This window comes from Ascaphus truei, chromosome 2, assembly GCF_040206685.1.
Source record: "Ascaphus truei isolate aAscTru1 chromosome 2, aAscTru1.hap1, whole genome shotgun sequence".
NCBI classification, from domain to species: Eukaryota; Metazoa; Chordata; class Amphibia; order Anura; family Ascaphidae; genus Ascaphus; species Ascaphus truei.
The window spans coordinates 355295327-355319298 of record NC_134484.1 but is presented as its reverse complement, the minus strand read 5'-3'; the positions used below and the strand labels follow the sequence as shown (position 1 = coordinate 355319298).

The window sequence follows — 23972 nt, the reverse complement described above, 5'->3', positions numbered from 1 at the left end:
ACCCTAACGTATCGTGTGAATACGAGTCAAAACTCTGCCAGAAATGCCTACTTTTAATGTGCAGAACACCAGTATTTTGTTGTTGAGAAAATCATCTCTAAAAAAAAAACCGAAGTTCAATCTGCCACATCAACTTTATATCCTAATAATTATTTTATAAATATCAGAAGTGTAGTGCACTTAATTTCTTTGCTGACGGCGTTCTTCTCAGCTTCTGAACACTGCCTGGAGCTTGCTCTTTTTAATAATTTTAAAAGTGTATTTGGTGTAAATTGAGTTTAACACTGTTGAAAGAGTGTTGTTCAGAAACTCCAAAAAGAGCAGTGGATCAACTTTTAAAGCCGAGGTGCTGCTCCTGTGGTGTCATCTAAAACTCTCCAGCACCCTCTATGGTCCTGAATGAGAAATGAATGAAAATGTTACAATACGTAAGCTGGAAAAATTGATGTTTTTTTTTATTGATCTTTTATTTGTATGGCACCAACACATTCTGCAGCGGCGTACAATGTGGGAGGGAGGACAATAGCATTGTATGACAAAGTGCATCTATGTTAAGACAAACTGAGACCATTGGAAGGGGGTTCCAAATTGATCAAACGAAATGTCAGACAACACCAAAATATATTTTGCTTTGTAATATTTTGTGTAGCTGAAATGTATTGATTAGCTAGAATGCAGGTGGGCTTACTTAATATTTTCTATGCAGTAGGAACAGAAGATAATAATTCAAGTGTCATGTTTGATAGATTAAATGTAGCTATAATTGACACCTTTAAAAACAAATTTTGGGAAGTATAAGTATTTTTTTTTTTACATTTTATTTTTAAACACAGCATGGTAAACACATGCTTTAGGGAGTTTTTACAATCTTTATCTAACGTCTTTCGTCGATTTTTAGACTATTGGTGGGTCTCCAAAGCTAAAGGTGAATTATTTTTGTTTTGTCCACGGTAATTACGAGAGCCTTCATTAGTCCAACAGATGAGCATATATAACTGACATGCTTGAATGCTTGAGCCGGAGAGAAGGATCATATATATATATATATATATATATATATATATATATATATATATATATATATATATATATATATATATATATATAATGGAATAATTTTAATGAAGCCAATAGCACTGATAAGCTATATAAGAAAAAAAATCACCTGATAAATGGGACTGTCCCTTAAAATATTGCAGTTGTGTTCAGTTTAAGAGGTTAATTCAATTCCTGAAACAAGCTCCCTACCAAATTCTTGTCCGTGTTTCACTAGAAAGTATCAGGTGATTCTCTCTTCAGGGATTTGTTAGCTACCCCTTGTTATTTCACGACGGGACCTCACGTTCCCTAGGAAATAGTTGTTTGCAAATGGGGTGCTGTACAAATGCAAATTCATGGCGCTTCTTCTTCTATACCTTTCATTTGTCAGACTGTGTTATCTTTCAAAACAATAAAGAGAGCTTGGACTCATCTATGCTAAAATTAAGAATTTATAACTATATGGAACAGATGTTTTCATAAACATTTGCTATAATTAATTTCAACTAGGGATTGAAGGAACAAAGCCGTTTTTTTCCTCTTGAAAACTTTATTGCTATTTCCCCACACACCAAACCGAATTCTTCACTTTAATATTGTTAATGAAACAAAATTACTATTCAATTTTGTTTTCATTGCGAGAAACAAAATCTTAATAGGTGCACAAACCATTTAGACACAAATATATAAAAGTTGAAATATAAGGCATTACTCTCTCTAGAAATGTAAATGATTCCACATCGATGATGATCACAAACTTTTAAGCACACGTCAAACCTACTTTACACACCTATGTGATTTGTACAATGTAAGTACATTGTTTGTGTGTATGTGTGTGTGTATATATATATATATATATATATATATATATATATATATATATATATAACGAGAAGAAAGAAAGCGCCCGATCCTAGTGTAATATGAAAAATACACGTTTAATATTTCCAGTAAAAGTCCAACAAATTTAAACTGGCAAACAAATGTGATAAACAAGCATGTAATGAGTTATACTCATTCACGAACCGCCGGATGACCCCTGATGAAATCACCTTAGTGTGAAGAAACGCGTTGGGAGTGTTAGTGTGAGCTACTGACAGTTTGTTACCGCACTCAGCCATACCTTGGATTCTGCTGGGACTCTGTGACGCTGGCACGCATTGGTGAACTACCCCCGCCCCCCACAAGGTCCTACAACCATTTCCTCCCATCCGGAGTTGCTGTTTTGTGCGGTGTACTTCCGGGTTACATCAGGAGAGGTTGCGCATTCTCTGAGGCCCCTGCTGGACGGTGGCTCAGAGGTGCTGGGACTGCACGAGGGAGAAGAGGCGTGTGAGCAGAGCGGGGTCATCCGGCGCTTGGTGAATGAGTATACTCATTACATGCTTGTTTATCACATTTGTTTGTGAGTTTAAATTTGTTGGACTTTTACTGGAAATATTAAACGTGTATTTTTCATATTACACTAGGATCGGGCGCTTTCTTTCTTCTCGTTTTGTAGATCTACTGGGAGGTCGTTGGTTCCTTACAGAAAGCTGCCAGAATCCAGATTAGTGGGCCATCATCATCATTCATGTGTATTTCAACAGGACAGTTTTTTTAGACTTTAATTTTTATTTCATTTTTCAATTGTGTTTTTTATGTCCTCATATTTTTATTCATTTTTATTTTTGGATACTAAGTTACTAGCTCACATTGTTTATATATTTAATTGTATTTTTATTTTCATTTATATTTATATTTGTGTGTTATTCATATATCCAGATCATTACTACTGATATCAATTTAGTGACCTATTCATAGGAGTTTAAAACCACTTACTAATATTATGGTAGTTGAGACAGACACCTGAGAGGCGCAGTCTTTTTGTTTGTTTAATTGTATATATATATCTATCTATCTATCTGCAAATATAACTGTATATATATATGTGTGTGTGTGTACTTTTTTTATTGCTTCAGTAAAAGGTGTTAGTCTTTACGCAATCCACTTTTCTGCAGGGCTCGAAACACACTAGAATTGTTTTCTTCCTGTGAAATAAAATGCAACAATGTCAGTTGTGTGTGTTTTGAACATACTGTAAGATAATTCAATTTTTAGGTCATAAATATCACAACAGTATTATACTGTATGTAATCTGGATGGCATGATTCCATGGATGGTCTGCACATGATTTATTTTAGTTTGAAAGAAATGTATTTCTGCATGCATGTTCTTTTCTCCTTTATCCATGTGTATACTGTAGAGGCTTTGATCCTTATGCCTGTACAGAATGCCGTGTCTTCTGGGATTAAATTCCATATGGTAATATGCAGTTTGTCATTTTGCTCTTTGCTTATATTGCGTCTCCTGTGACACTGTTTCCCCAGACTCCCAGTCCCAGTCCTCGGCCCCTGGATCTTTTCATCACGGCTGCATTGTATATAAAACGACACGCATGTTAGGTTTTGCCTGTCTTCAGTACTGTTCCTGCGATCTCAGGGCTGGCTCTGTGTTTTAAAAACACTGTACTGAACAACTTAACTACCTGGGGATAAATGATAACTACATGAGTGAATTTAATAAGAGCCTTCCCAGATCAGGAGTACCTGAACCCCAGTGGGATGTGGGATGACCTAAAGCAGTGGTGCTCCACTCCAATTCTCTACCAACAGGTTAGGTTTTCAGGATATCCCTGCTTCAGCACAGGTGGCTCAGTCTCGACTATCCTGAACCTGACGTGTTGGTAGCTCCTTGAAGATTGGAGTTGGCCACTGCTTACCTAAAGTAACCTTATGTTGCTCTGAGGTTCTTCATATCCCCAAAGTGATCAGAAGGGCCCATAATGTTGTTGGAACATTGAGGGGCGCGTAACCTAATAGTATCTTACCTGTTAATGGTTGATTTATCTTTTCTGCCCACAAGAATAAAGGTATTGCAAAGTACAGTTTATGGGTGAATCTCCTGAATGATTTTATTGAGTTGTGGAGGTGAACCCACTTTTCTGTATCTGTATTTGTTTAGCTGCTGGGACTCCTGTTTCTCATGCACTGATAGACCAATTCATTTGGGCGAGTTTCTTCCTCATTTAGTGAGTGCTGGCTCTCCACTCGCTCTCCACTCTTCTCTCATTGATATTCCTTAAATACATCTTTTAACACAAAACAAGAACAGTGGATGCAATAATACTTGTGTGTTTACTGATACATATTTCTGAAATGGTTAAACTTTTGCAATTATATTATGTAATATTTGAAAAAGAAGTTTCCGTTTGTTTACTGGAAACAGTCTGTTTCTGCCCACCATTCAGCAGAGGAGAGGGGATATCTGAGAATTGTACACTTAACCAAAGGGGTAAAGATTAGGTTATATGCTGTGAGGGACAAACTACTTGTTGATCATTCCGTGTACTGTACTTAATATTACAGGTGTGAGTGCAAAGGAGGGTTGTATCAACCTTTCCTTTGCCATCTGTCCTCTTCATAGAATAAGTTATGTCGTACTTAAAAAGACAAAGTCAAGCAAAGTTAACACAGGAATCTGGATCCTCCCCCCCCCCCCCCCCCCTCCTTAATTGCTGCTCTCTGCATCCCTCCAGCCCAGTGGTCTCCAATCTCTTATGTTAAGAGGACTGGCACAAAAATTAAATAAAATTGGTGGACTGGTAAATACTATGGCTGCCATTTTAACATGTATGTATAGATAAAAGAAAAATACAATCAAATAACATGTTACATTTACTCAACCCCCTTCCCTCTCTCTCACCCCTTACCTCTCACTCACCCCTTCCCTCTCACACAACCCCCTTCCCTCTCGCACAACCCCCTTCCCTCTCACACAACCCCCTTCCCTCTCACACAACCCCCTTCCCTCTCACACAACCCCCTTCCCTCTCACACAACCCCCTTCCCTCTCACACAACCCCCTTCCCTCTCACACAACCCCCTTCCCTCTCACTCAATCCCCTTTCCTCTCACTCACCCCCCTTCCCTCTCACTCAATCCCTCTCCTTATCCCCACACACTTCGAATTTCACCTGGGGGAGGGAGAAGGGGGAAAGGGAGAGGGGTTAGGCCTGCTCACCTTTGTCCCGCTGCGTCAGAAGCTACAGTGTTGCCAAGTTTGGCAGATGTTACTTCCGGCGCCGACCGAGGTATAGGCAGGACGTGGAGGAATTGGCCGTGAATCCTTCGTGGACCTGAGAAAATTGTCAGTCCGCGAACAACCATTTGGAGACACTGCTCTAGCCCAGGTGGCTCTCAGGGGCTTCACTTGCGGGCCCCAACTGCAGGCTTCCCACTCACCAGTACAGAGAGAGTGAAGATGTTGCTGGCATGGATTATAGCTTCCCCCCACTCCCTCAGCTGCTTAATATCAGAGCGCTGATATATATTGAATGTCTGTTACTCTCCTGTGCTAATCACTTGTTCCCTGTGTAAGAGGAGGAGAGGGGCAGTATCCATCAGAGCACCCGCATCAAGCAGCTGGCCGCAGCAGGGGGAAGCTCTTACCTGCAGCTGCAATGTTTTTGATGGCTTAATGTACAGTATATCATGTGGCCTACCAATTCCTGCCCTGTAATATAAATGGTTCTGCTTTCACCAGCCAGTTATTAGCTTTATAGTCAAAGTTCTATAATTATTCCATGACTGTAATTCTAATTACCTGTGACACCTCTTGACTTTTGAAACTGATGTCTAAATAAGAAACCTAAATAGTATAAAGTCTGCATAGCAAAACAGGCATAATGTAGCATGCCGGAAGCAATTTGTTATATTAACCTGATTTGCAGTCCTTCAAGACTCATTTTCTGCGTAGAACAGAATGTGAAAAGGGTTCATGATTTATACCCAAGTGCTTTTTTTCTGTTGTAAGCTTTATTAAGTATTCATTGATATGTAGATAAATATCATTTCTGTTCGCTAAATGATATTGTAGAAAGTGATTTGTTGGCATGTACATCAAATATTACATACTGTATACTGTATGGAGAGAGGTGGTTTTAGATAAAGAAGGAAATATATTTTATTTCTTTGCTCGCCGGCATTATTTTTGCTAGAGGCCATATTATCCTTGTAGTGGGAGAGTGGGGTCCAAGCAGCTAACCTAAGGGTACTCCACAGTACATATTTGGGCAGTTATGGTGTGAGAGGACCTCTGATTGAGACAATGCATCTAAGTGTTGAAGAAAATACATCTAATAATCCGCGTGGATTGCTGCTTTAAAGGGGGAGTTCGGCATTATTATATTTAGGTATAGCAATGAAAGTGTAAGGAGTTGATCTTACACTTTTAAGGTTTGTTTCATCACTCAAGATCTATTTCAAAAGCTTTACAGATGTGACTGCTTTTTAAAGTTCAGTTCTGACTGATGGAATATGCTGCTCATATTCCCAAACTGCCGTGATTAAGCCATAGCAGCCTTGGAAATGGATAAGGGTGGCTTTTTTATATTTTGCTTCACCAATTTACACTGCACCAATATTTTTATAAAAAAATATATATGTGAAATGAGTGAATACAAAGTCTTCTCTACATACAATCTGCAACATCAATCTTCCAGCAACCAAATCACATAGTTCTCCAATAAAAAGCCTATTTTCAGATATTAGCAGACAATTTGCCATTTGTTTTATGACATCCTTATTTTCCACATTAAATGCATTTGTTTTCCGTAAGTCAAACCTGCAGCTGTATCACAACTCCAATCTGTTGTCAAATTTAATCAATCTCTCGTTTTAGTTATAGGCTAAAATGTTTTCTATTAAATAATCCAGAAATCTGTGTCAGAATTGCAAGGCATTAATCTAGCAGTAATTCCCTGTATTGCACACATTCCACTTGGAGATGCCATAGGGTACAAACGAAATAACAACATAAAGTGCACATTTTTACCGCTACTACATATTGTACAAATCTATTAATATACAGATGTAGCTAGAGTCATTCTTTTCTCTGGTTTGATATATTGGGATATCTTGTGATTTATTATAGAATTCTATGGAAACGCTCTGCTATTCTGAGTTATAATGGGATATGTTATGCTATCTGGAGGGAACAATTTAACCTGATACATCTGTATATATATATATATGTAGCCTCATGACTTTACAAACTGTAGACCCATTATATATTAACAGTAAAATTAGAGTACTAGCTCCGAATTCAATAAATGTTGTACAGCATTTAAGTGATTAATTTCTAAATAAATGTAAACATTTGTTAACGGTTATCAAATTGCTCTCTCCAAAAATTTGTTTTTAATGATTTACAAATGAAATGTCTCCTTCCTAGTACCAATAGTGCACTTGAAGTGTCATTCTAGTGAGTCAAAGTACATTATTAGCTCCCAACAAACCTTGTATCAGTCACTTGAAGCAGTTACTGGTAGTGGTAATTATGTAATATAAGATGGAATTAAAAACTGTTTGAGCACTCTCTGGCATTAGCGCTATCCCAAGTACGTAGCTCAGTGGTGCTGTGACTGCCTGTGAAGCCAGTGAACACAGTTCACATTCCAGTGTGCTCTCCTTGTGTCACTATCTCCCTATGCCACAGGTATCACAATTAGGCTGTGAGATCTACAGGGCAGGGACTTGTGCCTGAAACATTCTGTGTGCAGCGCTATATATGAAAAATGTCAAAATATTATTATAATCTATGGCACACTTGCATGTTTTGCAATATAGCAGATTTCAGTGCCTGTTTGGCCTAAGTTGTAAATGCTCCTAAGCCAGGGTCAGCCAACTCCAGTCATCAAGGGCCACCAACAGGTCAGGTTTTCAAGATATCCCTACTTCAGCACTGGGATATCCCGAAAATCGGACCGGTTGGCAGCCCTTGAGGACTGGAGTTGGCTGACCCAGCCCTAAGCATCTACTTTTTCTGAATCGGTGACATGTTATCACCCGTACTACGGACTGTCTAAAGTTGTATGGATTTATTCATTAGGATCAGGGCTAGAATGTTAGCCCAGGGTTTATAAGTCTTTAGGTGTAACATCTTCTGTATGCTTTGCAGGGACGTCTGCTGAAGAAAAAAGAACCATTCCAGCCCCAGATTCAGAACACATATTTATATCCTACAGGTAGGTTTACTCTTTGAAAGTCTCTTTCAAGTTCATCTAATCTATGTATAACTTTTTGTGACCCACATTTTGCATTAAAATAATGTATGATAAAACTTAAAATTGTGTAATTTAGGTATCCTCAACGTTGACGCGTTCGATTTTGCACTGACAAGTCTCAGTTGTTGTCAGCAGAATACATTTTATTAAGTAACAACATACACTCTTTAAATGTCTAATTTGCAGTTTTATCAATTTAAGTGCGGGAATGAACTTTTGGAGCAGTGACTGGCAATATCACTGAAAATAGACTCTCTCTATTCATTCTGTGTCTTAACTGTGCAATAAGTGCTTTCTTGGTAGTGCCTTTGCTCTGGCTCGTCAAATCCATGCAATATGCAAATTTGATATATGAATGAGCAAATTTCCCAAGCTAATCAATAAACTGCAAGATAGGAATTGACGGCGAAATCTAGCAAATTATTCTCGCCTACCTCGTGCTGGCGAGATTGATATTTTGCTTTAGTAGATAATGGGAGATTATTGCACAGACGGTTTTAAAGGTGCAATTTACACATGAGCACATTGAACAAATGTCAGTGATATTTGTAATGAGTTAAAGCTCCCTCCCCTACAACATCAGACTCTCCCCCTCCATTCACGCATTTAAACATGACTTGAAAACGCACTTCTTTAAGGAATCCTTTGTACAATCCTCTTGATATCTTCAGTACCTCCTGCCTCTACCACAACAGCTTTCCCCTGTTACAAAGATAAAGTTGTGAAATATGTTGGCACATTTTAAATAATAATACAAGGCAGTGTGATTCATTTGACTTTGTAAAATCCTTTTTAATATTAGCATTTTTTTTTTTTAAATTAACACTGAAGGCTCTAATAGTTACATTTTACATAGTTAACTTTACCCCATCGCTAAATTGAAGTTAAACGTCTTTATAGTTCATGCTATGAAAAATGTATTTTAAAATGACCCTAATAAAAGAACTGTATATTGTGCTTCAATGGGACTCAAAGCTCTCAATCAATTTTATTTTGTTATCCAAGCACCAGCCACGTGTGTTTTAACCCTTTCAATATATTAGTGTGGTTAGCTCGTTTTGGAGAGCCTGCATTCTTCAGGGCGACTTCCCCAGCCCTCCATGTTACAAACCTCATGTACAGGCATACCCCGCTTTAAGTACACTCACTTTAAGTACACTCGCGAGTAAGTACATATCGCCCAATAGGCAAATGGCAGCTCGCGCATGCGCCTGTCAGCACGTCCTGAACAGCAATACCGACTCCCTACCTGTACCGAAGCTGTGCGCATGCGGGGAGACTATAGAGCCTGTTACAAACGCGTTATTTACATCAGTTAAGCCCGTGTATAACGATTGCAGTACAGTACATGCATCGATAAGTGGGGGAAAGGTAGTGCTTCACTTTAAGTACATTTTCGCTTTACATACATGCTCCGGTCCCATTGCATATGTTAATGCGGGGTATGCCTGTATAAGGCCAGAAAATAGTCAGTATTTGAATAAACTGGCACACAAACTGTTAACTTGAGTTACAAATACAGCTGAAATATACTGCACATGTATTGTTTTTTTATTAGGGGTCAGCAACATGGCCCGGTTATCTGCGTTTGTCTAGAAGGGAGGTTATCTGGGCCACAGCCTATTTTGAAAAGCGGTGTGATTGAACCCAGAAGTCGCAACTATTTCTGGCAGTAGATATAGGCAACAAACCTTTTAAAATAACACAAAAGGAATTCCTCTAGGGTCTGGACAACGCCAGAGGGCGTGTCCAGGAAAACGGTTAATTTCTGTGTAATTATCTTAATATATAAAATCGAAATGGTTAGTGAGGTTAGTGCTATCTGCGGTGAATCTGATTGGTCCTCAGCCTCTGGCCAATCAGATTGCTGTGTGTGACGTCACCCAACTGCCACTCTTCCCCCTTGGCTCACGACACACACACACACACACACACACACACACACACACACACACACACACACACACACACACACACACACACACACACACACACACACACACACACCTCTCTCTCTCTGGCGCTCATCTCTCCCTCCCCTCATCTCTCCCCTCCCGGTTCTCTCCCCCCCCCCTTCCTCCCTCGCGGCGCCAGTAGAGGTCCGCCGCTCATCTCTCCCCTCCCGGCGCTCATCTCTCCCCTCCCGGATCTCTCCCCTCCCCCTTCCTCCCGGCGCCAGTAGAGGTCCGCCGCTCATCTCTCCCTCCCAGCGCTCATCTCTCCCCTTCCTCCGCTCACGTCTCCCTCCGCTCACCTCTCCCTTGCGGCGCCTCATCTCCATCCCCGGCGGGGGAACAGGCAGCGGACCCCCTTCCTCCCTCGCGGCGCCTCATTTCCATCCCCGGCGGGGGAACAGGCAGCGGACGTCCTTCCTCCCTCGCGGTGCCTAACATGGCGGCGCGCCCGGAAGGACACCCTTCTTCCCTCGCGGCGCCGAGTGAAAAGATGGCGGCGGCCGGAAGTAGAGGTAGGTGTCGCTCTAGGTGACGTCTGTGTGTGTGTGTGTGTCACTGTGTGTGTGTGTGTGACACTGTGTGTGTGTGTGTGTGTGTGAGACACTGTGTGTGTGTGTGTGACACTGTGTGTGTGTGTGTGTGTGTGTGTGTGACACTGTGTGTGTGTGTGACACTGTGTGTGTGTTGCCCCCCCTGCCTTTCACGCCCCCCCTGCCTTTCACGCCCCCCCTGCCTTTCACGCCCCCCCCTGCCTTTCACCCCCCCCGCCTTTCACGCCCCCCCCGCCTTTCACGCCCCCCCCGCCTTTCACGCCCCCCCCCGCCTTTCACGCCCCCCCCGCCTTTCACGCCCCCCCGCCTTTCACGCCCCCACCGCCTTTCACGCCCCCCCCGCCTTTCACGCCCCCCCCGCCTTTCACGCCCCCCGCCTTTCACGCCCCCCCCGCCTTTCACGCCCCCCCCTGCCTTTCACGCCCCCCCCTGCCTTTCACGCCCCCTCCCTGCCTTTCACGCCCCCCCCCTGCCTTTCACGCCCCCCCCCTGCCTTTCACGCCCCCCCCCTGCCTTTCACGCCCCCCCCTGCCTTTCACGCCCCCCCCCCTGCCTTTCACGCCCCCCCCCTGCCTTTCACGCCCCCCCTGCCTTTCACGCCCCCCCTGCCTTTCACGCCCCCCCTGCCTTTCACGCCACCCCCTGCCTTTCACGCCCCCCCCCTGCCTTTCACGCCCCCCCTGCCTTTCACGCCCCCCCTGCCTTTCACGCCCCCCCTGCCTTTCACGCCCCCCCCTGCCTTTCACGCCACCCCCTGCCTTTCACGCCCCCCCCCTGCCTTTCACGCCCCCCCCCCTGCCTTTCACGCCCCCCCCCTGCCTTTCACGCCCCCCCCTGCCTTTCACGCCCCCCCCTGCCTTTCACGCCCCCCCCCTGCCTTTCACGCCCCCCCTCATGGCCTCCGGCCGCCCCCCCTGCCTTTCACGCCCCCCCCTGCCTTTCACGCCCCCCCCTGCCTTTCACGCCCCCCCCTGCCTTTCACGCCCCCCCCCTGCCTTTCACGCCCCCCCCCTGCCTTTCACGCCCCCCCTGCCTTTCACGCCACCCCCCTGCCTTTCACGCCCCCCCCCTGCCTTTCACGCCCCCCCTGCCTTTCACGCCCCCCCTGCCTTTCACGCCCCCCCCCTGCCTTTCACGCCACCCCCCTGCCTTTCACGCCCCCCCCTGCCTTTCACGCCCCCCCCTGCCTTTCACGCCCCCCCCTGCCTTTCACGCCCCCCCCTGCCTTTCACGCCCCCCCTGCCTTTCACGCCCCCCCCCAGCCTTTCACGCCCCCCCCTGCCTTTCACGCCCCCCCCTCACGGCCTCCGGGCAACGCCGGGTATATCAGCTAGTACTAAATATAAAGATGAAAAGTTCAGTCCGCGCTCTGGCTCTTTAAACTTGGAGTGTTGGTCCCTCTCAGTTCTCTTGCTGCTTCTGTGTTTATGAGGTGTCTCCCCCACCTCCAAATGTGGTCTCCACCGGAACCCCGATGGTGATACCAATATCAGCAAAACAAGAAAAAACACAAAAGCGCACCAAGATGAGAGATAGATATTGTATTAGCAACAAATAATAAAATTAGTAACTTACATATAAAATTTCTTTAATAATCCCCGATTCTGGTGTCTATCACAGGAGTAGGGCATCACATAGGAAGTATGAAGGGTAATCTCAGTTCTGAGAGATTAGACCCGCGCGCCTGAAGAAGTTTACTTTGTTAAACGAAACGCGTCGCGACTGTTGTGGCTGGCGGTTTTACTACCCACCACCAGTACACACTCAAGTGTACCGTTCCTGCTTATTTCCGATCGTTTCTATGCTATCAAAAATGGACAGGCATCCTAAGGACACCTATTGAAGGCCCCGGTTCCTGCGCATGCGCGCGACACTCCGCACCACGCTACCACACGTGGAGGACAGGAGAGTGAACAGAGACAGCCCCAGCGCGCGGGTCTGATCTCTCAGAACTGAGATTACCCTTCATACTTCCTATGTGATGCCCTACTCCTGTGATAGACACCAGAATCGGGGATTATTAAAGAAATTTTATATGTAAGTTACTAATTTTATTATTTGTTGCTAATACAATATCTATCTCTCATCTTGGTGCGCTTTTGTGTTTTTTCTTGTTTTGCTAAATATAAAGATATCTAGAAGTCAGACAAAAATTCACGAGAATTACAAATATATCTTTCTAACATTTGCGATCAGACAAATTAAATTATACTAAACAATTCATGATTCTGAGGATGCAATGGTCAGATATCCGTTTGTCTCCCATACTTGGTTAATCCCCTGATAAATAGTCTATTTGTATGCGGCAAACTCACCCTGACAAGTTGAATGAGTTGTAATATTCTAGTAGCTACGGGGATAAAGATATGGGCCATTTTCTATATTCAGGCACCTTTTGATTCGAAAGGAAAGTTATTTTTAACCTCAAGCCATAAAGGTGTCACTGCGGGGTGGGTTAAGAACATGCCCAGAAGGTAGGCTTATTCTGAGTTTAATGCTGACGGATTTTAGGATAAAAACCATGCAGTTGGGATATGAATATACGAATATTTGATATATGAATTCTCAGCTTTCATTTTCCAAAGACCTCTTTGGAAGGAATCAGATATTGTAATGTGGTAACATATAGAAATCCTGTCTTTAACCTTTTATTTGATTAACTGTCTGCATATATTGTACTGTATGTTTCCTGCAATCTTATTTTCTGTAACTAAGCACTGTACTGTACTCATTTTTGTATATTCAATCTAAAATGTAATAAGTATTGTCTTTTAGGTTCCAATTGAACTTTGCACGTTTTGCACGTTTTGCAGAGTGGTTTCACATTTTGCTACAATAGATTTTTAATTACATATTTTTCTTCGGAAACCAAAAACCCTGCAAGTACAACTTGACGTACATTTTTGGTGATGGCAGTGATTTAAGATATATATTGTGATGGATTGAGGGGAGATATTACTCATGTGAGGACCCTGCTTGAGTGAAAAGTAGGTCAGCTAGTTACTGTAGCTGTGTGTATTGACCCTTGTCACATATACGAGTCACGTGCTCACAAGTGTGCCTTTAGTGATACCTAGGGTGACCAGATTTTGAAAATGAAAAACCGGGACATTTTTTTTTTTTTACATAACAGTTTATTTATTGCCGTACACTTATACTTTACTACCATTAGTCCTTGTTACATAGTTGTGATTCTGAACCCCTTAACCAGTGTCAGGATGCCCCCTCTTAACAATTTCTAAAGAAGCAATCCCGCCTGGGATCTTACCTGATCCGCAGTCTCTCAAGGTACTATACTGGAGGGGAGGTGTTCCCTACCTGTCTTCCGATGTCTCCCGCGTGAAACTTAAGTCAGATCTGGAAGAAAGAAGGGTAGGTTACTTCGGTGTAGGTATACGGCAGTTAAGATAAGACAGGTAGGGTGAGAGAGACAAAGAGAGAGAGAGAGGGTGAGAGAGACAGAGAGAGAGGGTGAGAGAGACAGAGAGAGGGAGGGAGAGAGGGGGAGAGGGGGAGGAGGAGAGGGGGAAGGAGAGAGGGAGAGGGGGGGGAGGGAGAGGGGGAGAGGGAGAGGGAGGAGGAGAGGGAGAGGGAGGGGGAGGGTACACACACTGGTACACACACGTACACACACACACATACAGGTACACACCCTGGTACACACACACACACACACTGGTACACATACACTGGTACACACACTGGTACACACACACACGTACACACACTGGTACACACACACACACACGTACACACACTGGTACACACACTGGTACACACACACAGTGGCGTACAGACAGAGGCAGCCAGGAGCAGGCGGCTCCCCGCCTCCTCCTGCACCCTCCCCCGCGCCCATCTCCCGCACCAAGGGGGGGGGGGGGTGGATAGGAGCGCTGAGACGCAAAGGTACAAACTGCCGCCCCCCCTCCCCCGGCGGGCAGCCACGGGTTCCCGGGGCAGAATGGGGGGACAAAGCGCAGCCATCACTGCCCGCGCCCATCTCCCGCACCAAGGGGACCGTAGGGGAAGAGAGCGCCAGGACAGGAGGCAAAGGATCAAAAACCCACCTCATATCACCCCGGGTGGGCAGAGGGAGGGAGACATCGTTCAGAGGAGCCAGGAGCCGCGGGCAGAGACACACACGTGTGCTCTGCCGCAGGAAGCGGAAGCCCCGCCCCCAGGCACCCTGGTCCTGACCCCCCCCCAGGCACCCTGGTCCTGCCCCCTCCCCCCAGGCACGCTGGCCCTTCCCCCCGCCCCCAGGCACCCTGGCCCTGCCCCCCCAGCCCCCCACGGCACCCTTCCTTCCATCCATTCCCACATGCCGGGCCTTGGTGAAGGATGATGCGGGGGCGGGGCTTAATGCCGGGACGCAGGGGATTGGCCAACAAGGTAGGAAACTGCCAGGGGTGGGCGGAACTTTGTACAATGCCGGGCCGCATCCAATCAGCAAGACCCATTTTCCACGTAACACAAGCCCAAACCCTGGCATTAAAAAATAAATACTTACCAGCCGGGCTGCTGCAGTCTCCTCCTCCGCGCCGCCGCAGACTCGCGCACCACGCACAGCGCACCACAGCTTACTCGCGTACCGCCGGCGACAAAAAAAAAAAAACGGGGACACATTGAGGAAAACCCGGGACATTTCCGGGACACACAGGAAACCGGGACAGCTCTCGAAAAACCGGGACTGTCCCGGCAAAAGGGGGACGGGTGATACCCCATGTCATATATCCGTTTTGTCACAGTGTATGCAAATGTGTTATGTACTGATGCAGTGTTTCTGTACTGAAAAGACTTATTGAACACATCAATTCTACTTATTGTCTGTCTGTACGTATCGATTGGTTTGACATGTACAAGTATTCAGTTTAGTGAGTGGCCCCATGGTTTGCAGTACTAAACTAAAGATCTAGCTACTGTACTTTGAAGAACCAGTATAGTCAAAAAGGTATTTTGCTGTTGATTCGAATGGCTTCTTAGGTTAAAACTGCTGCATGCTGTGTAATATGTAACGTGTAACGTGGAATGTACTGCACCGACACACTTTATTCGAGCAAATACCCAGTATGTACCTGGCAGATACCTGGAATGCGCCGCTCCTCACCTCTGACAAGCCCCGTTGCGTTTGCCTTCCCAGCCTGGGTTCATGCCTGGCTGACGGGCGGCTGATCTGTTAAATGATAATGATTAGGATTTAATAGGCTGCAATGCTTCGCGTGTCTACCAGATGGCATAAATTCATGAATTGTAATGCAGTATATATATATATATACTGTGCAGTATTGCAGCCAGCGGGAATAAAATGCTTCAATCCCTGCCTTGAAAATAACCCAATGCACTCGTGCAGAAAACAGTCACAAACCTCAATACACCCGGGTATACCCGAATTCGTGGGACTAGCCAAGCTCGAATAAAGTGTGTCGCCAGTGTATATGATCTGGTTTCATCATACTGACCAACTCTCCCTGCTTATGATGAAAGTTTAATCTATTTCACTTAAAGCTGCCGTTCAAGCAATATCCTACATGTGTGGGTTTTTCATTTTCAATAAATTAGTTTTGTACTATGAGAAAATACTTGTAGCATTTTCTTTTTTAAACCCAACAATTTCTAAATACATTTTTAATGTATTATAATGTAGCAACCATTTACAAAGTCACATCCCCTTCCTCTTCCGAGACAGGCTCTGGCACACCCCTTTTGCCCTCTCTCTAGCAGTGCACCAATTGTATCTAGTGCCTGCCTGGTCACATGATCTTCCACACAGAACCTTGCATCTTGGGTAATCTTCTGCAGCACTAACAGTGATTTAGTGAACCCCCGAGCCAAATCGTTGCCGATCAATAGGCAACTTAGCTAATCACTTGTTAGTGTGCAGATTGTATTGATGGAAAAAAAATAATAAAACATTTCAAACGGCAGCTTGAACTGCTGCTTTAAACTTTTGAGGGTTTTAGAAATCTTTGACATTTTAATTCTAACTCTCTGCGGACCTCCTGCTTCCAGAGATACTTACCTCTGAAGGTGATAACGGTATCTGTTTAAAAGTCCCGCCCTATCTGTGTCAATAGGAAACCTCAAGGGATGACAAGCAGCTTCCTATTGGTCAGAGGGACCTTTAAACAGACATTTTATTTATTTTTATTCCAAGAGGTAATGGCATTTTAAGTCAATGGGAGTTGCTGTGCGGTAGTGCCTCAATGTGCACTATAGCAATTTAAAAAAAATAACCCACTATACAGTATGTGAGACTTGATTATGTAATACTATAAACACAGTCACAGCTGGTGTTGCAATGGTTAAAGTTAAGACATTATTTAAAAAAATTAAAATAAATTAAAACCTTGAATATTTAAAAGAATTGTGTTTTAGAATTCACTGTTGTCAGCTATTACAACACATTTCCTGTGAAGGTCTCACTAAAGAGCCTTTTTATATGATGATTGGTGGAGATTTACAATCCCCAGAAGAAAACTTGAACAAAGGAGAGATTAAAGTGTTATTCAGAAGAGTATTAAACATTGTTTGTTGATATCTAATTTGAGATTTTCTCAAGTAGATAGGACAATGTTAATATCTTCATTAGTAAGAACATAGATCTCCTGAAGTCAATGAATATTCTTTTGCTTGCATTAAAGATTGTATTATCCCTTGAGGTTTTACTGTGTTTGTTTCAATATGCTGAATAAAGATATGATTTTATTGTATTTAAGGAGCAATCCAAACCATACCCCCCTTTATTGCATAGGATTGAAGCAGGGTGTCTCCCATCTGCTTCCAGAGAAACTTACCACCGAAGGGGGTGCCGGTATCTCCTGCAAGTTTAAAGCTCCCGCGTCACGTGGGCAAATAAGAAGCCCCACCAGATGACGACATGGCTTCCTATTGACCCGCAGGGCACGAGAGCTTTGAAAATCGGCCATTATGTGAACCCTGGTAACTGAGCCGGAAAGACTACCCAAAACTCCCTATGGAGGTATTTCCGGAAGCAGGGGTTCCCCAGAGCTGAAATTAATGGTATATTGAAGCTCCTTGCTTGGGCCGCAATGCCTGTTTGAATGCAGTTTGGGTCATATGCATCAAGGCAAAAGTTGAACAATTCTGTGGCAAAGAATCTGCACCATATGTATTAAAGCAAACAGTTCCATTGAAACTAATAGGATTTTTTTATGTAGCCATGCTGTAAAATGATCTGCAGTTTCCTCTCATGCTGGCAGTAAACCTGGTAAGTTACAGGGTTGCCAGCAGTAATTATGGAGGTTTGCCCTCACACCCTGGTGAGGTGTCATATGTATGGAAGGGAGTGGCTACATACTCTGAGTCCACAGTTAGTGACATCAGAGATGTGCCTGTTTCCTGAGGTATATAAGGCACAGCACTGCCCAAAGTTAGTTGTTGGACAAAGGAACAAGTCTGGGTTGAGACTTGAGGGTGCGGGGCCCACTAGTGCAGTAACTAGTGGCCCAGTTCAAGGTTAACAAGCAACAAGGCCTACACTGTGTCCAGGGACCTGGCACAGGGGTGATCTCCCTACGGGGAGAGGGGATCCCACTCCATTGGGAGGTCGTACCTTTCAAAGGGACAGCAGAACGAAATGTGCGGCTAAGAAGCTGGCTGTGAGGGGCAGCTGGCCCATATACGAACAATAAATATGCTCTTGATAAAAGATACCCTCATGTGTGAGTCTGGAGTTACTCTACAGAGGATGGCCCACAGAGAAGTTCCTCATCAGAACCATCTCCCTGCGGACGCAGAGATCCTGATGAGGTGGAGGCGGTGCACGTGATATAGGTAGGACTCGCACACACTACCTCAGCTGCCTGTTTGGGTTGACAATCCCCGAACACCATCATGCGGGAGACTCAGGAGTCCTGTTTCCAACAGGTGCACCACCAGACACGACCATGTAATGGGGGCTGGATAGACCACAGGGGCCAATATGAGATTGGGTGGGTCGACCAGATAAGGAATACCCGTTACATTTAATTTGATACATATGATGCAATTGTTTTGTCCCAGATTTGCTCCACTTTTGCATTGATTCCTATTCTCCTTTATTTTTAGCTGAAAGCCAGACCCAGCCCATTTCCTTTCTCTGGTAAGGGTCAATGGGAAAGGATTTGTAACTCTGTACACAACTATTTGACAAACGTCGTCAAATTCTTTTGTGTTTTTATCTTCATATGATATACTTGAAAAATCAGATTTAAATCCACAGATGCAAAGTAGACACAGGTGACCGCACACACAGACACACACCCACACAAAATATATACAGTTAGGTCCGGAAATAATTGGACACTGATACAAGTTTTGTTATTTCGACTGTGTACCAAAATAAATTCAAGTTACAGTTAAATAATGAATATTGGCTTAAAGTGCAGTCTATCAGCTTTAATTTGAGGGTATTCACATTCAAATTGGAGGAAGGGTTTAGGAATTACATCTCTTTAATATGTAGCCCCCTCTTTTTCAAGGGACCAAAAGTAATTGGACAATTGACTCAAGCTGTTTCATGGACAGGTGTGGGCTATTCCTTCGTTATTTCATCATCAATTAAGCAGATAAAAGGTCTGGAGTTGATTCCAGGTGTGGCATTCGCATTTGGAAGCTGTTGCTGTGAACCCACAACATGAGGTCAAAGGAGCTCTCAATGCAAGTGAAATAGGGCATCCTTAGGCTGCAAAAAAAGAAAATCCATCAGAGAGATAGCAGGAACATTAGGAGTGGCCAAATCAACAGTTTGGTACATTCTGAGAAAAAAAAGAACGCACTGGTGAGCTCTGCGACACAAAAAGGCCTGGACGTCCATGGAAGACAACAGTGGTTGATGATCGTAGGATCCTTTCCATGCTAAAGAAAAACTCCTTCACAACATCCAGCCAAGTGAAGAACACTCTCCAGGAGGTAGGCATATCATTATCCAAGTCTACCATAAAGAGAAGACTTCACGAGAGCAAATACAGAGGGTTCACCACAAGGTGCAAACCATTCATAAGCCTCAAGAATAGAAAGGCCAGATTAGACTTTGCCAAACAATATCTAAAAATGCCAGCCCAGTTCTGGAACAGCATTCTTTGGACAGATGAAACTAAGATCAACCTGTACCAGAATGATGGGAAGAAAAAGTATGGAGAAGGCTTGGAACGGCTCATGATCCGAAGCATACCACATCATCTGTGAAACACGGTGGAGGAAGTGTGATGGCATGGGCATGCATGGCTTACAATGGCACTGGGTCACTAGTGTTTATTGATGATGTGACAGAAGACAGAAGCAGCCAGATGAATTCTGAAGTGTATAGGGATATATTGTCTGCTCAGATTCAGCCAAATTAAGCGAAGTTGATTAGACGGTGCATCTCTTTACAGATGGACAATGACCCAAAACATATTGCAATAAAATACAAGAAAAGATGGGGGAGCACAGTTTCAGGAAAAGGGCAGTTAATAATATGTCCTATTAGACTGGTGATCGATGTGATAGGAGACACCTCTATTGAGGCGACAGTCTATGGAGCGAACTACATCTATGGGAGGCGCACATACAGTGATGTGTATGTAGGTGGGAAGATAAAAGAATAAATAACTTACACGGCCTTGTGTAAGTTCTATCACGTCAAGGTTTCTTTGGATTGCTTTTCTTCTTTGGAGGATGGGTTCTTCTACGGTCGTGACTTCTCTCCTCGTTGTGCCTTCCGCTTTCCTCGTTGGATGGTTTTCTCCCTCCAGGAGGTTTACCTCTCGTGGAAATGAAAAGGTGATTAGATCAATAAAAATATACAGCAGCTGTAGGGAAGGGTAATAAAACAATAAACAATTGCAATACAATGGTATACTCAAGCACTCACACGGGCCAATGTGAGTGTTCTCCTATCGCGGAATCTTGATATTGCCCGTTTAAGAGGTTAATACAGGGCTTCAGATGTTGATGTCTGTAGATATCTAGCAAATAATTGCAGATAGTGGTGTGTGCATAACCTGGGAGTCACCTGATGTTTGAGGTGAAGGGGAGTAAAAAGCGATATAACAAAATACTCACACGGGCCAGTGTGAGTATACACTAGTAGGGGTATCTTTTCACTTCTGTTTTTTCTTTTGGGGTTCCCCTTACAACTAATGGAGGGGTGAAGGCAGACTATGGGACACTGTGGTCTATGGGATTAAAATTTTATTAAAACAGAAAAGAACAAACTATAAAGGTACAAAACAAACAAAGCAGAAATATAAAACAAAGAAACCAATGGCTTCTAAAAGGAAATAAAAGCAGGGGGAGTGGTAAGGTGGTGAGTGGTAGGGGATCTCTCCCTCCGCGTCCGGATAGAGAGCTACAACTTCACCTCTGGCTCCTCTGAATAAGCTATATAAATGTCACAAATGAAGAGTAGAGCAACGCGTTTCGTCCAGAACAGGACTTCCTCAGGAATATTCTGCAATGGCCAAGTCAATCACCTGATCTCAACCCGATCGAGCATGCATTTCACTTGCTGAAGACAAAACTTAAGGCAGAAAGACCCATGAACGAACAACAACTGAAGACAGCTGCAGTAAAGGCCTGGCAAAGCATCACAAAGGAGGAAACCCAGCGTTTGGTGATGTCCATACATTCCAGACTTCAAGCAGTCATTGCCTGCAAAAGATTCTCGACAAAGTATTAAAAATTAACATTTTATTTATGATTGTGTTAATTTGTCCAATTACATTTGAGCCCCTAAAATAAGGGGACTGTGTATGAAAATGGTTGCGATTTCAGTTTCATACGATATTTTTGTTCAACCCCTTGAATTAAAGCTGAAAGTCTGCACTTCTATTGCATCTCGGTTGTTTCATTTCAAAACCATTATGGCTGTGTACAGAACCAAAATTAGGAAAATTGTGTCAATGTCCAATTATTTCCGGACCCAACTGTGTGTGTGTGTGTGTGTGTGTGTCATATATATATATATATATATATATATATATATATATCTATATATATATATATATATCTATATATATATCTTATACTATATTAGTGAAAGCACTGTATGTTTGCCTGCCTGGATGTCCGGTGTCCCTAGCGGCAATCTCATTGGTCCCTTGGGCCGCCCGCCCCGCACACCTCTCATTGGCCTCACACACTCACACCACCCCCTTGGCCCGCCCCTGAGGCGGAGTGACGGGCCAAAGGTCCACAAAAAAAAAAAAAAAAAAAAAAAACACACACACACACACACACACACACACACACACACACACACACACACACACATTCCCACCCCCCCAAGCTCACACACACCTTACCCCCCCCAAGCTCACACACCCCCCCCCCAAGCTCACCCCCCCCCCCCCCCCCAAGCTCACACCCCCCCCCCCCCCCAAGCTCACACCCCGGCGCCGCTACAGTCAGCGGGGGAGCGGAGCGAGCGCCCGGGACACACGCGGGGGAGCGGCCACAACACGCTGCCTCCCGCCTCACATCCACGTGGGAGCGGCCGGATGGGTGAGGCAGCATACCCACGGGCCTCGCCGCACGCTCCTCGGCACCGGCTCACCTCTCCCACCCCCCTCACAGCAAAGACCAGCCTACCCGGCGCCGCCTGCAACGCTCCTCGGCACCGCCGCCTCACCTCGAGCCGGAGGGCAGCGGGGGGGCTCCCGCCCTGCAGGAGGCCTCACCTCGAGCGGGGGGGCTCCCGCCCTGCAGGAGGCCTCACCTCGAGCCGGAGGGCAGCGGGGGGGCTCCCGCCCTGCAGGAGGCTTCACCTCGAGCCGGTGGGCAGCGGCGGGGGGGCTCCCGCCCTGCAGGAGGCCTCACCTCGAGCCGGAGGCAGCGGGGGGGGGCTCCCGCCCTGCAGGAGGCCTCACCTCGAGCCGGGGGGCTGCGGGGGGGGGCTCCCGCCCTGCAGGAGGCCTCACCTCGAGCCGGAGGCCAGCGGGGGGGCTCCCGCCCTGCAGGAGGCCTCACCTCGAGCCGGAGGGCAGCGGGGGGGCTCGGGGGCTCCCGCCCTGCAGGAGGCCTCACCTCGAGCCGGAGGCAGCGGGGGGGCTCCCGCCCTGCAGGAGGCCTCACCTCGAGGAACATGCTGCCGACTGCAAGGTAAGCAGCTCTCCCCCCACACCCCCCCATTCCTTCATTGCCAGCCTCAACCCTCCATACACACACACACACTAATATATATATATATATATATATATATATATATATATATATATATATATATATATATATACACATACACATACACATACACAGAGACACACACACACAGAGACCGCGCACACACACACATGTAGGCACACACACACACACACACACATGTAGGCACACACACACGTCCACAGACACACACATGTAGACACACACACACATGTAGACAGACACACACACACGTAGACAGACACACACGCACACACACACACACACACCTATACAGACACACGTATACACACACACACGTATACACACAGGCACACGTAGACACACAGACACACGTAGACACAAAGAAACACGTAGACACACGTAGACACACAGACACACCTATACACACAGACACACACCTATACACACACACACACACACCTATACACACACACACACACCTATACACACAGACACACACGTATACACACAGACACACACGTATACACACAGACACACACGTATACACACAGACACACACGTATACACACAGACACACACGTATACACACAGACACACACGTTTACACACACACACACGTACACACACGTATACACACACACACACACACACACACACACACACACGTACAAACACACACGTACAAACACACACGTAGACACACGTGTACACACACACACACACGTAGACACACACACAGACGTAGACACACACACACACGTATACGCACACACACGTAGACACACACACACACGTAGACACACATACACACGTATACGCACACACACGTATACACACACACACGTAGACACACACGTAGACACACACACACACACGTATACACACGCACGTAGACACACACACATGTACACGTAGACACACACACACATGTACACGTAGACACGTACACACACACACACATGTACACGTATACTCACACACATGTACACGTACACACACACATGGAGACATACACACACACATGGAGACATACACACACGCACATGTACACACACACACACGTACACACACACACATGTATACATACACATAATGTATACACACACACATGTATACACACACATGTATACACACACACACACATACACACGTGTATACACACACAAACATGTATACACACAAATGTACACACACACATGTATACACACACACACACAT

General features: G+C 44.9%; 1 protein-coding gene across 2 annotated transcripts in view; it reads left to right on the top strand.

The window, feature by feature from the left end:
- Nucleotides 1-23972, top strand: part of TBC1D5 (TBC1 domain family member 5) — a 600469-nt gene that overhangs the window by 220893 nt on the left and 355604 nt on the right. For both annotated transcript variants that reach the window (XM_075586906.1, XM_075586905.1), the window contains exon 4: nt 8038-8104. In XM_075586906.1, coding sequence (XP_075443021.1) covers nt 8038-8104 — 67 coding nt within the window. The remainder of the gene's footprint in view (nt 1-8037; nt 8105-23972) is intronic.